A 17,500-nucleotide genomic window follows, 5' to 3' on the forward strand; every position below is an offset into this window, starting at 1 on the left:
GTAAAATGATAATTTCATCATTAATAACAATTAAAAGCGAAAAAGTTACTTTGTAAAAAAAAATAGAGAAATACCATTAGATAAACACTATATTTTTTATCTAAGAACATTCGTTTAAGAAATCTTTTCTAATTTAATCAAAGGTTTTGAGTTTGATTTCGACGTTGGATAAGTAGCAGGGTTAAATTCTTTTGAGGGAGAGTTTTGTCATCCATTACAGTCTTTTTTGAATTGAGTGATTAGTCTTTGCAGTTGCGCGTAAATATGCCCTATTTCTAAAAAAATACTATATTTTCTATTTCCCACCAACATTCTTAAAATTCATTAATTCCATTTAAATTAAAAAATAATTTACCAAACATACATGATACAATTTCAACCTTGATACTGACAACCATAAAATTTACATAAAAGTATTCTTACTTAAAAAATTATAAGTAAAAAAATATTTAATATGTTTGTAATTTATATGAATGTAGATAGTTCTTATTGTTGATGAATAAATTGTCCATAATTTTATGTGCATGTATATAAGGAGATGGAATATTCATCTATTTTATGTGGGGTGAATGAGTTTATAATGATTATTATTAGGTAAAAAATATATATGTTGTGGGGTCAGTTGCCCTCATAGTTCACTACGTAGATCTTTCCATGTGTGTTGGTATGCAGGTTTTTGTTTTTAAAGTCCTCGTTTTGTTTAGTTTGGGTCATGACAAAATTATCCATCATGATTTTGAGGTTGGACTTTCTGAAAGTGTTAGAACCCTTTTGTCCTTAGAAGCCAAAACACACCCTTGGTCGGACTTGCTTCCTAGAGATGACCAAATGCATTCAGAACTAGATCCCTTAAACATTTGATAACTTCCAAAAATACATAAAAAAACATAGGTTGTTGATTAACTTATTTTGCAGTTAATCAATGAAAAAAAACCCTATTTGTCACTTAAACACGATAAGACGTTTATATGAATTTTTTTAATAGTGTATTCATTAAGTACGAGTAAAAAAAATCAAGAAAACACAAAAACTAGTCAAAAATCACCTTCCAACAACTTAAGCTTGCTAAGCCAAGAACATCCTTCACTAAAAAAATAATGACGTAAAAAAAAACTTTAGAGCCAAGTAACTTATAGACTAACAAAAAAGATCTCGCTTTGTACAATATCAAACTTGTTAATTGAGGTATGACAGTTCATGACTTCAAGACTAAGTTACTTCATGGGTCAGGAATGGTTTGCTCACTAAGCGAGTTTAGGCAGAGCACTTAGCGAGAATAGGCGACAAAGGCAACTAGTAGATGAGCTATAAGAACTTAGGGGAGAATAAATTAGGTGCACTAAGTGAGCTACAAGCCTCGCTTAGAGAGAAGACCAAACCAGAACCATATAAATAAGGATTCAGTCAGTTCATTTGAAAAAAATTTAGGGGTTTTCTTGGTAGAGACTGAGAGAAATCCATTTTATACTAACGATACAACAACACAGGAAAATATAGGAAGATTGAGGGAGAACTCGCTATCTGAGAAATTGACAACAAATACTTTTAACTTCTTTCTTTTAGGTCTTAATTGTAAAGCTACAATGAGTAAGCGTAGCTAATTTCTCGTATGTTAAGGTTGGATATAGTTGTCCTAATGCTCATATATCAATTGTAATCATTGAGTTCAATTTAATTCTTCTTATGCTTTAATATTAATGAATTATTTGTTCGTAATGCTTGTTTTGGATTAGTTACCTAAAACATGTATTCATGGTTTGACTCGATATTCAAAAGATACTTGTTATTACTAGATCCAAACTTTCATATATTAGATATGCTACACTTTAGAGATAGATTTAGGTCTGTTATCCGTATAAAGTATTGAATCTTAATGCTATCATGTGGATTAATAGATCGTCTATTAGGAAATACGATGAATCTCACGTTGTTGACTCAGACATGAGCTACGATGTAGAGCAATAGACGATAATATTAATATCTTATTAGAATTACATATTACTGATCATGATCATAAATGATCAATTTACTTTCTCAATTGTTAAGTTGATGAAATCTAACCCTATCAAATTTTCTTAATTGTTCACACCAAAGTTGAATTTACTTTTTATCATTTCAAAATTCACAAGCAACCAACATTTGATAAATCATCCTTAAAATCATAAAAACTATTGAGAGGTCATTGAAACACAACTAGTCCCTATGGAGACAATAAAATTATACTCAACTTTTGTATCACAACAAAATGACACCGTTGTCAAGGACTAGCATTAGTTTTTAAACACATTGCAATAGTTTTTATTACCTTTGTGCATATTTAGTTTATACTCACTAACCTACTAAAACTGTTGGCTAGTCGGTTGATATTTGTTTACACCAGGTAACAACAATGGTGGTAAAATATCACGCCACAACAGTCCGAGACGACTAGCTCATATAGCTGGACCACAAAGGAATGCCCACCAAGATGAGATGAAAATAGGTTTATTACAAATTCTTTATGATAATCCTTTTGCATGACTAGATCATGAAGACGCTTATACACATCTCACAAAATTCTACAAACTATTTGGTACACTTGGAGCTCTAGAAACTGAGGAAGAGGAAGTATTCATGACACAGTTTCCACACTCATTAATTGATAAAGCAAAATAATGGTACCTTGATAAACCAACACATGTGATGACCAACTGGAACACAGTGGAGGAAAAAAAATTCTTGGATAGGTTCTTTCCTCATTACAAGTTCATTGAAGCTAAAAAAAATTGATGTGTTATATCAAGACAAAACATAAACTCTATGTGAAGCATGTGAGAGATACAAATCCATGCTGAGGAGATGCCCAAACCACAATTTTGATGATCTCACACAAGTACATATCTTCAAAAAGAGATCACAGCAACAACCTAAGTTGTTGCTAGATGATATTATTGGGGATTTTTTAATGTCAAAAAGTGCAGAAGATGCAATGGTGATAGTTGAAAGAATGACTCTCAATGATCATCAAGGTTAGTACAGAAGGAACACTTCTCAAAGAAAGAATGACATCATCGAGCTAAACATCAATGATGCAATTCTTGCACATAACAAGTTGTGGACACAAACATTAGATGAGTTGACAAAATAGTTGTCAATACTCTCACATCAATTGAAGGAAATGCATGAGATGCCAAACCACATGCAAATTTCATTAGATGTAGCATATCGAAGAACAACCTGAGAGTAGGCTTCCGAGAATTATATTATGCGCACAGCTAGAATATCATCATGCAAGTCTATGATCCCAAATGGAGCTGAGAGGGGGAAACTTTTAACTGCTTCAAGATGGCAACTTTGAAGTTACAAAAAAGGCAATTATAACCCTATTCTTGTAAAAATACACCCATCAAGCATGATCGTGCAATTGTAAAAGGAACTGCATATCCTCTTCTCTGGGTCCACTAGAAGAGTCGACCATTCCATGGGATCACTGACCATGACGCCGACAGCGCCTAAGCATCTCTAGTGCTCCAAACAAATGGAGTGCCCACTACTTATGCATTCATCCCAGCCATACTTTGTTGCATCAACATGTTTTATTAATGGTACACCTCTCGGGACATGTGGACGACCTTAGAATCTTCATTGGGTGTAGTCCAAGATACCGTGTTGATTCTACCCTAATGTTCCAAATGGCTTATCGCCTTAGCATCATTGGGTTCACATTTGTTGGTTTTCAAGTAGAGTTGGACGAAACCACCAACATGTTTTCTCATCCGTTGATTGACCTAAATCTTCTCCTCAATCAAAATGGGAGGAGGCATAGGAACCTCAACGTGATTATCCCTTCCGCCAACATTTCACAAAAGGGCTTCGAAGGAATCGAGCAAAGAAGCCTCCTCTTCCCAGGTGTGCCCATATCCCTTTTTTGAGAAAGAATCATTAGATAAGGATACAACCTTCAGACTTGCGCTATCGCGGTCAAGGGGACGGAAATGGTAGTTACCAAACATCCTTATTCCCATAGAAGTGGAAGTATCACTCTCAGAACCACTCGTTAGATGAACAATACTATCACTCATTTTAGCTGGAAAATAGGAAAGGTATATGGTGAATACAAGATTGAAAAAGTGTAGTCATGAAGAAAGGCGAAGACTTTGGTCAACAGGACTACTCAAAATTTGACAAGCACTCTCAAAGACGAAGAGACAGAGGTTTTTTATCAATAAGAAGAGATATGAATAAACTTGAATGCTAGGGAGTGAAAAAGTCCCCTCTATGGCCAATTCCTCCCATTTATAGGCCAACACAACAAAATGATTCAGATCCTTGAAAAAATGTTGCGAGATCAACGATTAGATTTTCCCTTTAGGATACATGCAAGCTGGAGTGCATTGTAATCTATGCCATGTCCTAGCTTGTCACTTCAGCCCACACGCTCACACGCTAAGAGAAGATGGTGAAGTGTTTCCTTAATGGAAATGCATTTAATGCTTATGTTCCCTACTACTTTTTCAACTGACTTCAAGCGATTCAGTTCCAACTTACACCAGATAACATTTTGGAGGCCGACCTAAACCTCTAACGGTTTCCCCGACTCACTCAGTGTCTGACAAAGCTTTGGGAGCATCTTTTCTGGGTCAGCCAAAGGCTCAAATAACCAAGTCCTATTTCTCCTCAAATCCACTTCATTTGACTTAAGGTATAAAATTATTTCACACGCATAAGCAAGGTACATTCTATGATCTCTACTTTTCACAATACTCATCTTGAATCTTGAACTAACTTGGATGTTGGAGTGTTTATCATGCAGATCCATTCCGTGTCACTCTGATAGAGATCAACACCATCGTTTCAAAATTACCAGTTCTCCAACTTGTTTCTAAATGAAACAAATGCTAATTTAATTAAAAAAAATAAAAAAGATAAAAATAACTGATTGATTTTAATGAGTGGTGAAAACGAAGGAATTTCGTTAAAATTTAACATAGCTATTTTCATACCCATCACAATCATAAAAAATAAAGAGTTAAATGGTTATGCACTGACAGTGTAAAATAGTTAAACACTGTCATCCAATAGAAATATATCGTTTAGCCATGTCATATTAGTAATTTAAAAATTACAGTCTGACTTGGCGGAATACATGGTTGTGATTGATTGAGAGTGTACATTTTTTTACGCTCTCACCATATCACCTATTTTCTCTAAAATAAAACAAATGACAAATTGTGTATCCTATTATAATACAAAATTTCCTAAGAGTGTGTTTGGATGGAGCATTTTAATGAGGGAAAGTAATTTTTTGAGGGAATTTAAAATGATTTGACCAAAATCTATTGTTTGGATACAAAAATGAAGAATTGTTAAAATGATGGAAATTTATGGAGTATTTCATCTAAGTTAAATTTAATCATTTTGAAATGACACCAAAAATCAAAGAATTTGAAATTCCTCTCATGTTCCATAGGATGTATTTGTTATTATTATTTCCTTAAATTTTACAGATTGGTCCTCATATTTTCCAAAATTATAAAATTGACCCCAAAAATTTTCAAAAAATTGCAAATTGGTCCTTAATAATATTTACAATTTACAATTTGGTCCTTCACATTTTTAAAAATTGCAAATTAGTCCCTACTTTTTCATTTTTTAATTTGGTCCAAAAAATTTAAATTTTATAAAAAATGACACCAAAAATCTAACAATGAATTCTCTTAATACTCCATCCAAACAAAATAATTTAAAAATGAATGAATTTGAATTGAATCATTTGAATTACTTTGAATTTTAAATTGCTTTAAAATTTCTAATTACTTCATCCAAACACACTCTAAGATTCTTAAAAGTTATTAATATTACAAATATTTATTTATCATTCTTATATAAAAAACATTTTTTAAGATAATATGATAGATTTTGTTCTCTCTCTAGTTCAAAATATTTATATGGGATAGTCCTTTTTCCTTTTGAATTTATAAATCCCTCTTAAAATTTCATTCCTACTTCATCAAAAGTTATTCCCGCTATTGCTATCAGTTCCAAATCTCTAAACTCTCTAATGAACACCAATCTCTCATCACTCAACTACATACCACCAATGCCGCGATTCTATCAAACCACCGTGGCGACTCCATTCGTGATCAACCTCCAACAGCAAAATACACAATCCATTTTTGAAAATTGACATTGCATTTCTAAGCTAGGGTTTTCACTTCTTATCTGTGTTTCAGGTATACCTATTGTTTGGTGAGGTTGGAGTTGCTGATGGAATCTCTGGCTTCAATAAGGAGAATGGAGATTGGAAATGGGAGAGAAGAGACCATTTCGGGTAATTCCATTTTCTTATATCTCAACCATTTGATTTTAGTTTTAAAATAGAACTTCAAACAAAACTTAATAAAAATATTTTGAAATTTTGAGCTTTGATGAAAATATTTGAAGAAACATGAGCAGAATTGCCTAATGTGATTTCTAATAATAGTCAAATGCATGGTTTTAATTTACACCGTAATCGCGGTCTGATGCGGTTGTGGTTGTGGAGGCTACCACATGAGTAATATTGCGGCATCAAATTGCGGTTGCAGAATGCACTTTAAAACTATGGTTATATCCAAACAAAGTTATTAAATATATTTTTCTAAAATAGCAATTTTCTAAATTTAGGTTGAATCAATTTATTCAACAATAACAGAAAGAAAATAAAACATCAGCTAATAGTTATTTCTTCTTTAAAATGATTTTTTGTTAAAGTTATAATTTGGACAATTTTATCTTCTGATTCCCTATAGCTAGTAGTTACATTGAATAAAAACTCCATACTTGGAATATTTGACCAACCGTGTCTTTGACATGCCTATTTCCCACTATTGTATGAGTGGCTAATTATTTAGTGTCCACCTTGTAATATAAACATACAACTCATGTTTTTGACAAAAATATCAAACGCGTGTCTATTATAGCTTTGTATCCTTGTGTATATTGATTCTCTTCCTTCTCCTTTTTATTTTTTTATATAATAAACCCTTTGTCTCTTCCATTTTTCCCTTTTTACTGGGGCTTAAATTTTTTTTCCCCTGGGTTTGTGTTTGTGTTCGTGTTTGCTGCAAACACGAATACGAACACAAACAACAGGAGTTAATTAACCACATTAGTTATTCACCATTAATTGGTTTTGGTTTTATATCAATTAATGGAGGGGACTGGCAGAGGCAACGGAACCGTCTCAATTTCTTATGATTCTGAGGGAAAGGTTGAAATTTGCGTAAGAAATGATAGAAACGTTGGCTCTTATGGCATTTTTCTTGGAGATAACCCATTTGATTTTGCTCTTCCTGCAACATTGTTCCAAATCATTATCGTCATTACACTTTCTCAATCTCTTCACTTTATTCTCAGGCCATTGCAAACACCCAAATTCATCTGCAGCGTTCTCGTAAGTTCTGACTAATTCATTCTCCTCCATCCATTCCTTCAATCAATGCTTTTCCTTTTCCTTTTTCTCCTTTCTAGTTTCTATCTTTTCCTAATTATAGGCTCCTATATTTATAGCATAATTAATCATGTGTTAACTTATATATAGTTACGCTAGTGTAACTAACTTTTGTATGATTAAGTTTATGTTTGTGTGAAAATTTGTTTGCAGGGTGGAATTCTTTTGGGGCCATCATTTTTAGGGAGGAGTGAAATTTACTGGAAAGCATTATTTCCTGCAAGACAATCTGATGTTTTAATAGTGATGTCAATAGTTGGACCTATATACTTTTTGTTCTTCGTTGCAGTGAAAATGGATATGTTAATGACTGTAAGAGCCGCAAAAAGTACTTGGCTACTCGGAATAATACCTTATGCGGCTTCTTTTTTGGCTATGTCAACACTATTAAAATTTTTCTATTCACCACGAAATTTCCCGAAAGAATTTGGTGATTCACATGCATCCTTAAGTGCTACAATGTCATTCAGTAATTTCCCTGTCATGACTGAAGCTTTATCAGAACTTAACCTCATGGCAACTGAATTAGGCCAGCTTGCGCTGTCTTCGTCCTCGTTCAACGACTGCATACAATTTGCTGTCATAATAGGACACCATATCACAGACACTGAGGGACTAAAATTCAAATTGTGGGCTATGGTTAGTTGCATAGTGTTCATGGTTTTTTGCTTCTTCGCCATAAAGCCAACGATGAAGATGATTGCACGCAACACACCGTATGGGAAACAAGTGAAACAAATTTATGTTGTGTATATTCTTCTTGGTGTTTTTATCATGTCGGGTATAACTGACACTATTGGGGTAACGTTCATGATTGGACCATTGATGTTTGGTCTGATGATACCAAGTGGACCTCCTTTGGGAACAATATTGGTTGAAAAATGTGAAGTTATCATCTCTGATTTTCTGTTACCTTTCTTCTTTGCTTATGTTGGCATGACCACAAATCTCATTGCACTTTACAGTTGGGAAGAGTTTTTATATTTGCAGTTTATCGTATTTGCGGGCGACGTAGCCAAGGCAGTTGCTTGTGTGTTGGTTTCTATGGTATATAACATTAAGCCCAGACAAGGCATGGTGCTCGGTCTCATGATGAACATCAAGGGCATAACTCACCTTATAGCTATTACAAAATTGAAGAATCTCAAGGTATGTTTGTAATATAGTTTAATCAATCTAGGAAAAATACTCATATGCTCGATGTCACGACATTAAATTATATGTTTACAGCTAATGGATGAAGATACATACAGTCACTTGGTGATTTGTGTGGTGGTTACAACCGCAGTCATCACACCCTTTATCAATAAACTATACAAGCCTCGTGATCGAGTACGAAATTCATCAAGCGAATTCGACGAACAGATGAGAACAATCCAAAACTGTTCAAGACATTTAGAGTTTCGCATTGTTACTTGTGTACATAACGAAGGAAGCGTACGCGGTATCACTGCTCTATTAGAAATTTGCAACCCAGTTCCAGAAAGCCCGATATCTGTTTACGTGATTCACCTCGTCGAGCTTTTAGGAAAAAGCGCACCAATTTTGCTTCCAATCAATCACAGGCAGAATAAAAAGTTTCTATCAGTTAATTACCCCGACACAAACCACATCATGCGCGCATTCGAGAATTATGCTAGCAACTCTTATGGTCCGGTTATTGTTTTACCATATGTCAACGTTGCACCTTACAAGAGCATGCACGATGCTGTTATCAACTTAGCACAAGACAAAATGGTTCCTTTTATAATAGTCCCTTTTCATGAAAATGACCAAGTTGATCTCAACGGACACATGGCAACTGCGATTCGAAAACTAAATACTAGGTTTCAAGCTAATGTGCCATGCACGTTAGGAATATTGGTGGACAGATACTCGCGACTTGGAGAGAGTAACGATAGTGATAAATCTTATTTTCATGTTGGAGTGTTTTTCATTGGTGGAGCAGACGACAGAGAAGCATTGGCTTTGGGAATTCGAATGTCGGAGAGGGAAAACATGAAGGTATCTTTGTTTCGGTTTGTTGTGTTGAATAGACAAGAACGTGAAAGTAGTAAATCTCAATCAGGTATAGAAGTTTCGCTAGAGGAGGAGCAAGATGAAATTTTGGATGAAAGTTTAATTGATGAGTTTAAGGGAATGAAATTTGGGAGTGGGAATGTTTGTTGGTACGAGGTTGTGGTGGAGGATGGAGTAGAGGTAATGAGAGCAATTCGTGGTTTGGAAGGAGACTATGATCTTGTGATGGTTGGGAGGAGACATAATATTATATCTTTGAAAGATGAAGAAATGGGAAATTTCATAGAAAATGTTCAAATATTAGGGATATTTGGAGATATGTTATCATCAACAGAATTTTGTATTGGAATGGTTCCTGTTTTGGTGACACAATGTGGTGGGGATAAAAGGGGAGTAAGTACCAAGCTTGATAGACTAGGTTCAGTTAATATTTCTCAAAGGAGTTTAATGTTTAATAAATAAATGTTTTTCTCTCTATCTTTTTAGATTTGTACACAAATACCTCAAAGACAAGAGATAGTGTAAAATAAAATTTAGAAATGTTCAAATATAAAAAATGTTTTTACAAGTGGTCGATTTGATGTCAAAAGATGTGTGGAGTGAAGTCATTAAAGGGTTGAAGAAGAAAATAGGCATGGGAAATTTGGAGCACTTAAATTAAGGCGGCGTGTTGTGAAAATCACATAATTCAAATCCTGTAACCGGTTACTGCGTTTTGGTAACCAATTTATCATTGTATTGAAAATTGTCTCTTAGAACAGCTATAACCAGGTACTGCATTTTAGTAATCAATTACCACTATGTTGAGAATTAATTTTAGAATACTTGTAACCCAATTACCAGAAAGTTGTAACCGGGTTATAGGAAGGCATTTCTAGTTCTTCAGTTTTTTCTGTTAGTTACTTGTATCACAATCAATTGTATTTGTGTATATATATATACCTTTGAGGTATCAATGTAATGAGATTATTGAAAGCACATTTTTCACCCTTAATTATACTCTCTCTAAATCTCTCTCACTCTCTCTCACTCTCTCCCTCTCCACACTCAGTTGCTCAATTTTCACCAACCTTATAGTTTCAAGTCCTAACAATAATGTGTTCATGCATTGAAGTGTTGATTTGTCCACAAGTCTTCTTTAGCGCTTTCTATGCATCTAATCATTCTTTATTTTTAAAAATACAAATACATTTGTCTCATTTTTATAAGTAAATAATATTAAATTGAGTATAAGGGGTATTTCAACCCATTATAACAGGATGTCAGTCTAAGCCCAACATCAGAATGGCCTCTCTACCATCTTCTAGGAAGGGTTGAAGAGGGCTTTTGCGATCCTATGCTTGAAAGCTAGAGAAAACCAACTCATAATTTTGGTATGCAGTTGAATCCTTTGACAACTGTTCGTGTTCCTTAATTTATTAAGAAACTCATAATCATATTTGCGATTTTCTTCTTTGCTCTACCTTAACATTGGGTATTTCACAATCTTGCACTGTTAGAGTTCTTACTGACGAAGTTATCCATTTCGTCGACTTTGCTTGTCGACCCTCTTATGAGCCTCATCTTACAATTAAAAAATATAACGGAGAGGGTAATTTAAGGCGTTTTTGACTTTTAATTGTTTGACATCTTTAATATTTAATTACTTTTAACTATGTAGGAGATTAATTTTAGTGTATGCTACTTTTAAGTAGGATTTCTCAATATTATTTTATCCATACAGATGCTAAAATAGCAATTTTCTAAATCTAGGTTGAATCAATTTATTCAAACAAAAGCAAGCTAACAATTATTTCTCCTTTAAAATTATTTTTAAAATGTAAATTTTTTTGGACAATATATCTCCTAATTCCCATTAGCTTAGTGTCCCTGTAACTGTATATATTGATCTCAATCTCCTCCATTTTCCCCATTTTTTCCCTTTCTATTGGGGCTCAATTTTCTGTTCCCTGTGTTTGTTGTACGCAACACAGACACAACAAACACAGGACTGAACCATTCTTCATACCCTATCCCAAATCCAAACACCCCCTTAATTGATTTCGTTATCATTTCATATATCATATCAATTAATGGAAACTTCTAGAGGCAACGGAACCGTTTCAGTTTCTTTCGATGCCCACGGATTATTGGAAGTTTGCGTCAAAAATGACAGAAACGTTGGCTCCTACGGCATTTTCTTGGGTGATAATCCATTCGATTTCGCTCTTCCTGCCACATTGTTCCAACTCATCGTCATCATCACAATCTCTCAAACGCTTTACTTTCTTCTCCGTCCCTTACAAACCCCCAAATTCATCTGCAGCGTTCTCGTAAGCTCTAACAAACTCATCCTCATCCATCCATCCATTATTTTTCATTTTCTACCTTTTTCATAATTTTAGAAGTTTTTTTCATAACATAAAATTAAAATTAAATTATATTCGACTCGCGTCTGACATGTCGTGTGTCTGTGTCCGGTATTGTGTCTGGTGTCTGTGTTTGTTTTCTGTGTTTTATAACTAACTAACTAACTTTTATATTTAGTTAGATTGATATTTTAATGAAAAATGTGTGTACAGGGTGGAATTCTGTTGGGGCCATCATTTCTAGGGAGGAATGAAATTTACTGGAAAGCATTATTTCCAGCGAGACAAGCTGATGTTTTAGTAGTGATGTCGATGATCGGAGTTATATACTTTCTGTTCTTTATTGCAATAAAAATGGATCTACTCATGACAGTACGAGCGGCGAAAAGTACGTGGTGGCTCGGGATAATACCTTTCATGGCTTCTTTTATAGTGATGTCGACGTTGATAAATGTTTTCTATTTACCGCAGAATTTTGCGAATCTTAAATTAGAAACATCGCGCTCAGCATTAAGTGCTACGATGTCGTTTAGTAATTTTCCGGTTGTGTCGGAAGCTTTGATAGAATTGAATCTCATAGCAACTGAATTAGGACAGATAGCTTTGTCTTCCGCTACACTTAATGATTGCATACAGTTTTTCATCATAGTGTCGCACCATCTTATGGATACTGGGAAAGTGAAGTATTTAGTTTTAGGTACGTTGAGTTGGGTATTGTTCATGCTTTTCAGTTTTTACATTTTAGGACCGGTTATGAAGATGATTGCACACAGCACGCCGACTGGGAAACCGGTGAAGCGTATTTTTGTTGTGTTTATTCTTCTTGGTGCTTTAGTTATGGCAGGTATAACGGATACAATTGGGGTAACGTTTATTATTGGACCGTTGATTTATGGTTTGGTTATACCGAGTGGACCTCCTTTGGGGACAACATTGGTTGAAAAATGTGAAGTTATTATCTTAGAATTTTTGTTACCTTTCTTCTTTGCTGATGTTGGCATGACCACAAATCTCACCGCACTTCATAGTTGGAAAGAGTTTGTAACTTTGCAACTTATATTATCCGCGGGAGACTTAGCCAAGGTTATTGCTTGCGTGTTGGTTTCTATGACATATAACATTAAGCCCAAACATGGCACGGTGCTTGGACTCATGTTGAACATCAAGGGCATCACTCACCTGATTGCTCTTAGTAAATTAAGGAAACTCAAGGTATGTGATAGTTTAATTCATCTAGGAAAATGACTTATGTGGTTTGTGACATTATAGTTTGATGCAAAAAGTTACATTTGTGTTTTGCAGATATTGGATGATGAAACATTCAGTCACTTGGTGATTTCTGTGGTGGTTACAACCGGATTCATCACACCTATCATTACAATATTATACAAGCATCGTCCTCGAGCACTAAAGTCATCACACATATACGACGGTCAGATGAGAACAATCCAAAACTCTTCTAGAAATTCAGAGTTGCGCATTATTACTTGTTTACACAACGAAGGAAATGTACGTGGTATCACTACTCTGTTAGAAGTTTGCAACCCAGTTCCAGCAAGCCCGTTAGGTGTCTATGTGATTCACCTCATCGAGCTTTTAGGAAAAAGTGCACCAATTTTGCTTCCAATTAATTACAGACGAAACAAAAAATTACTGTCAGTTAATTACCCCGACACAAACCACATCATGCAAGCATTTGAGAATTACTCTAACAACTCTTCTGGTCCGGTTATTGTTTTACCATATGTCAACGTGGCACCTTATAGGAGTATGCACGATGCTGTTGTCAACTTAGCACAAGACAAAATGGCTGCTCTTATTATAGTCCCTTTTCATGAAAATGACCATATTGATCTCACTGGACACATATCAACTTCAATTCGAAAACTCAACACTAGGTTTCAAGCGCACGTGCCTTGCACGCTGGGGATATTGGTTGATAGATACTCGAGGCTTGGCGTGAGGAATGATCACACGAAACCTTATTTCCATGTAGGGGTATTTTTCGTTGGCGGGCCTGATGACAGAGAAGCATTGGCTTTAGGAATTCGAATGTCGGATAGAGAGAATATGAAGGTGTCTTTGTTTCGGTTCATTGTGATGAATAAAAAAGAACGTCAAATTAAATCTCTATCAGGTAGAGAAATTCCACCAAGTGAGCAAGAACAGGAAGAAATGTTGGACGAAGGTCTAATTGATGAGTTTAAAAGTATGAAATTTGGGATGGGTAATGTTTCTTGGTATGAGGTTGCGGTGGAGGATACAGTAGAGGTAATGAGTGCAATTCGAGGTTTGGAAGGAAACTATGATCTTGTGATGGTTGGGAAGAGACATACTATTGGATCTTTAAAAGATGAAGAAATGGGAAATTTCATAGAGAATGTTCAAATATTAGGGATATTTGGAGATATGTTGTCATCAACAGAATTTTGTATTGGAACGGTTCCTGTTTTGGTGACACAATGTGGTGGGGATAAGAGAGCAATGAGGTTGGATAGAGTAGGTTCAGCTAATGTATCTGAGAAAAGCGTAACTAATGTATCTCAGAAAAGTTTAAATGTTAATAAATAAATGGTTTTTTCTCTATCTTTTGGATTTGTAGATAATCAATCCTCACACTCACTTTTCTCTATCTTTTAGTGTTATTAACCGTGATAAATTATAGGGTGCTGGTCTTTTGAACTTATGAAACTAAATATAAGAAAACTGATTAAGATTTGTCTTTTATATTGAATTCAAGTTTTTGCATATTCTCCATCAAAATTACCGCAAATTCATGCACAAGTGTGTTGGACTTTCCGCTTTAATTGCGGTCCGCCCCTAGTCGCCTAAATTGCGGCACTTTGGCTTGCCTCATTGCAGCCCCCAACACTTTCATTGTGTTGGCTTTGAAGGGGTGGAATTAGTTATTTACAAGCCTCTTCTGTTTGGTAGAGGTCCTACAGTAGCTCTATACCATATTTTCTTTGCAATTGATATTGTTCATATTGCTAAAGCTACTTGTCAAGCTGATATTATTAAAAATTATCTCACAAAGTTCTGCAATGCTTCTGGATAGAAAATCAAATACCTTGAATCTGTTGTTTTCTTCTCTAAAAATGTGAACCATGAGAAGAAAACATGATAATTTTGAGGCTTGGTTGCAGCCATAACAGATTTAGGCAGTTATCTTAGAACACCTCTGCTGCATCAAAGGACCTCTTGCCGACCTTTGGCTATTCTTATTGTATGAAGGAAAAACTCACAGGTTGGAATTTTTTTCCGTATCTCTAGCAAATCGTATCACTCTTGCTCAATATTCTCTTTCAAGTATTTCTAGCAATATTATGCAAACTATTTGTATTCTCACTTCTACTTATGAAACAGTTGAGAACATTTGTTGGGAGTGACCACCACAGAAATGTCATATGGTTGCTTGGGAGAAAATTTGCAAACCTAAGATGAACGTAGTCTTGGATTTCAATCTCTTTGTATTCTTAATCAAGTTTACATGATGAAACTAGCCTGGAATATGATTGCTCATCCAAATAAACTTTGGGTTAAGATTTTTAGTGCAAAAAATGCAATTGCAAATATCAAGCCCTTCCCAAGATGACAAATGACAGAAGAGCTTCAGTTGCTTGGCGTGGTATTGCCAAAGCGTGGGAATAGAAAAAGAGTTTTTGAACCAAGGATGTGTTTCCTGTGGGAATATATAATCAATTAATACAATATATAAAATTTTAATTAACCAAAACAGTAAGCAAACAATTCTCAACAACAAGCTAAAAAGAGTTTTTGAACCATGGATGATTTTCCTGTGAACATCTAAAAATTAGGGAAAATCAATCAGAAAAAAAGTTTTTAATTTGTTATTTTCTCATTTAACATTAATGTTAATTCGAATATACCAATAGTTGATAAGGATAATTTAGTAAAATTAATATTCTTTCTCTTTCATTCATTATCGTTTTTTAATCTTTGTGAAAGTGTCAACTATGATACTTATTTTAGGAAGGAAGGATTAACTACTAACATTGTCCATTTATAAAACAAAAAGAAAAATGTATTGGGTTTTGTTGAAAATATATATGTTGAAGAATTTTCACATTGCTTAATTTTGTGAAGGAAGAGAAAGTCCAACGTTATATATAGGATTCAAGTTTTTCTTTACAAGATGTACTAGTCAAAAACACTTTAATCTTATATTTGACTTTATATATTTTCTCTTATACTCTTGTTTTAGCTTATTGTGATGGGTAGTTAAATATTTTCCTTGGAGAGTGTGGATGCATTGGGAGCGTTGAGGGTAATCAATGTGTTGTAATAATTTTCACAGTATTATTCTCTAGTTGTCATTTGATAATGGTCGTGGTTTTTTCTTCAATTTTAGAGTTTTCACGTTAATATCTTATGTTGTTATTTTGTTCATCATTTTCTCTATGTTTGTTATTTTCCCATCAAGTAGTATCAGAGTCTTGGTTCGACATGGTGGGGGAGCGGGAGCTGGATTTGGTGTAGGATCCTGATTCAATAATAGGATGTGGGGAGCTCACAATTGTGGCGGGAGAATATTAGGTGCAAGTGTGAGTGATTAAAGTCCCACATTGTCTATGAATGGGTGGAATGTTGGATTTATAAGAGAGATGATCCATTCATATACCACCTTAAGGTTTTAGGTAGAGATGTGGTCTCTCTCTCTCTCTCTCTCTCTCTCTTGTGGTTTTGGAGCATTGGTCTCATTGAACAATCAAAATTGATTTTTATAATTTTTTGTAGCTTTTCTAAAGACTCATCGATTAGAGAGATGCTCCCCTTTCTCTCTAAATTTTTTCTCCCAACCCTTTAAGATTTGGTGGCTGCCTCCCACCTTCATGGTGACTCTTTCCCACACTTATGGTGGTCACCTCCTCTTCTATAGAGAGCACAATCCACTCTTTTCAACGTCATCCAATTGCTATTACCAAAACAAACTCACTCTTCAATTACCTCCTTTCTCCACTTCGAACCACTGTCAACCCTTTCTTCTTGTATCTACGACCGCCACTGGAGTCACAACCACCACCAAGAAATAGAGAGTTTGCAATGGTATGTTCACATCTCAAGCTTAACAATAGTGAATATATCTTTCTCCTGTGTATTTGCTCCTTCACCTCCGGTGTCCACAACTATTCGTCCACCTCCAAAGTCGTCATGGGTACTTTACACCTTGCAACTTCTATCAGATTTGTATATTTCAATTTATGTTTATGTGGTTTTTTATTTTTTGTCTTTGTCTTTTGAGGTCTAACTTTGCATTCATCTGTTAATTTTCGAACATTCGATAAAAGTGGACAATATTAAGACCAAAAATAGTCGAAATGCACAACAACAAGTCAAAGAAATTATTCGCAATTAAATTTGAAAAAAAGAATGTGGATTCTCTTTTCTATCTTGCCATTGATCGTGTTCATAAGAAATTGACTAACTGGATCATAAGTTGCTGCTGAATTGTTTGTGTCTTGTTTGTGTCGTATTAGCCGGTGAACATTTTATATGTAACATCTTTTATGATTATGTAGGTTTTTGTTTAGATTTGACTCTAAACTATGAATAAGGTATGTCCATTTCAAGTATCTCATGATATTTGTATTGTCTTGTGCTCTCTTACCTTTTAAAAAAAAACATCGATCCATAATCTCTC

At 34.7% G+C, this 17,500-nt stretch overlaps 2 protein-coding genes across 2 annotated transcripts; both read left to right on the forward strand.

Annotated features, from left to right (window-relative positions):
* Positions 1–6,966: 6,966 nt before the first annotated feature.
* Positions 6,967–10,464, forward strand: LOC131656148 (cation/H(+) antiporter 15-like). The gene is made up of 3 exons (XM_058925906.1): positions 6,967–7,414; positions 7,625–8,620; positions 8,702–10,464. Exons 1-3 carry the CDS (start codon positions 7,172–7,174, stop codon positions 9,950–9,952), a joined length of 2,490 nt encoding a protein of 829 aa, XP_058781889.1. The 5' UTR covers positions 6,967–7,171; the 3' UTR covers positions 9,953–10,464.
* Positions 10,465–11,333: 869 nt separating this feature from the next.
* LOC131656150 (cation/H(+) antiporter 15-like) lies at positions 11,334–14,424 on the forward strand. The gene is made up of 3 exons (XM_058925907.1): positions 11,334–11,802; positions 12,052–13,050; positions 13,141–14,424. The coding sequence occupies exons 1-3, from the start codon at positions 11,563–11,565 to the stop codon at positions 14,407–14,409; spliced, it is 2,508 nt and encodes an 835-aa protein (XP_058781890.1). The 5' UTR covers positions 11,334–11,562; the 3' UTR covers positions 14,410–14,424.
* Positions 14,425–17,500: the final 3,076 nt, after the last annotated feature.

The sequence above is a fragment of the Vicia villosa genome, linkage group LG3 (genome assembly GCF_029867415.1).
Source record: "Vicia villosa cultivar HV-30 ecotype Madison, WI linkage group LG3, Vvil1.0, whole genome shotgun sequence".
In the NCBI taxonomy this organism is placed as follows: Eukaryota; Viridiplantae; Streptophyta; class Magnoliopsida; order Fabales; family Fabaceae; genus Vicia; species Vicia villosa.

What these genes read in the sequence shown, in the direction of transcription:
- LOC131656150 (XM_058925907.1), top strand. Translation starts at nt 11,563, where the DNA reads ATGGAAACTTCTAGAGGCAACGGAACCGTTTCAGTTTCTTTCGATGCC. An exon ending in AATTCATCTGCAGCGTTCTC is followed by an intron (nt 11,803 to 12,051) that starts GTAAGCTCTAAC and finishes ATGTGTGTACAG; the next exon opens with GGTGGAATTCTGTTGGGGCC. An exon ending in GTAAATTAAGGAAACTCAAG is followed by an intron (nt 13,051 to 13,140) that starts GTATGTGATAGT and finishes TGTGTTTTGCAG; the next exon opens with ATATTGGATGATGAAACATT.
- LOC131656148 (XM_058925906.1), top strand. Translation starts at nt 7,172, where the DNA reads ATGGAGGGGACTGGCAGAGGCAACGGAACCGTCTCAATTTCTTATGAT. An exon ending in AATTCATCTGCAGCGTTCTC is followed by an intron (nt 7,415 to 7,624) that starts GTAAGTTCTGAC and finishes ATTTGTTTGCAG; the next exon opens with GGTGGAATTCTTTTGGGGCC. An exon ending in CAAAATTGAAGAATCTCAAG is followed by an intron (nt 8,621 to 8,701) that starts GTATGTTTGTAA and finishes ATATGTTTACAG; the next exon opens with CTAATGGATGAAGATACATA.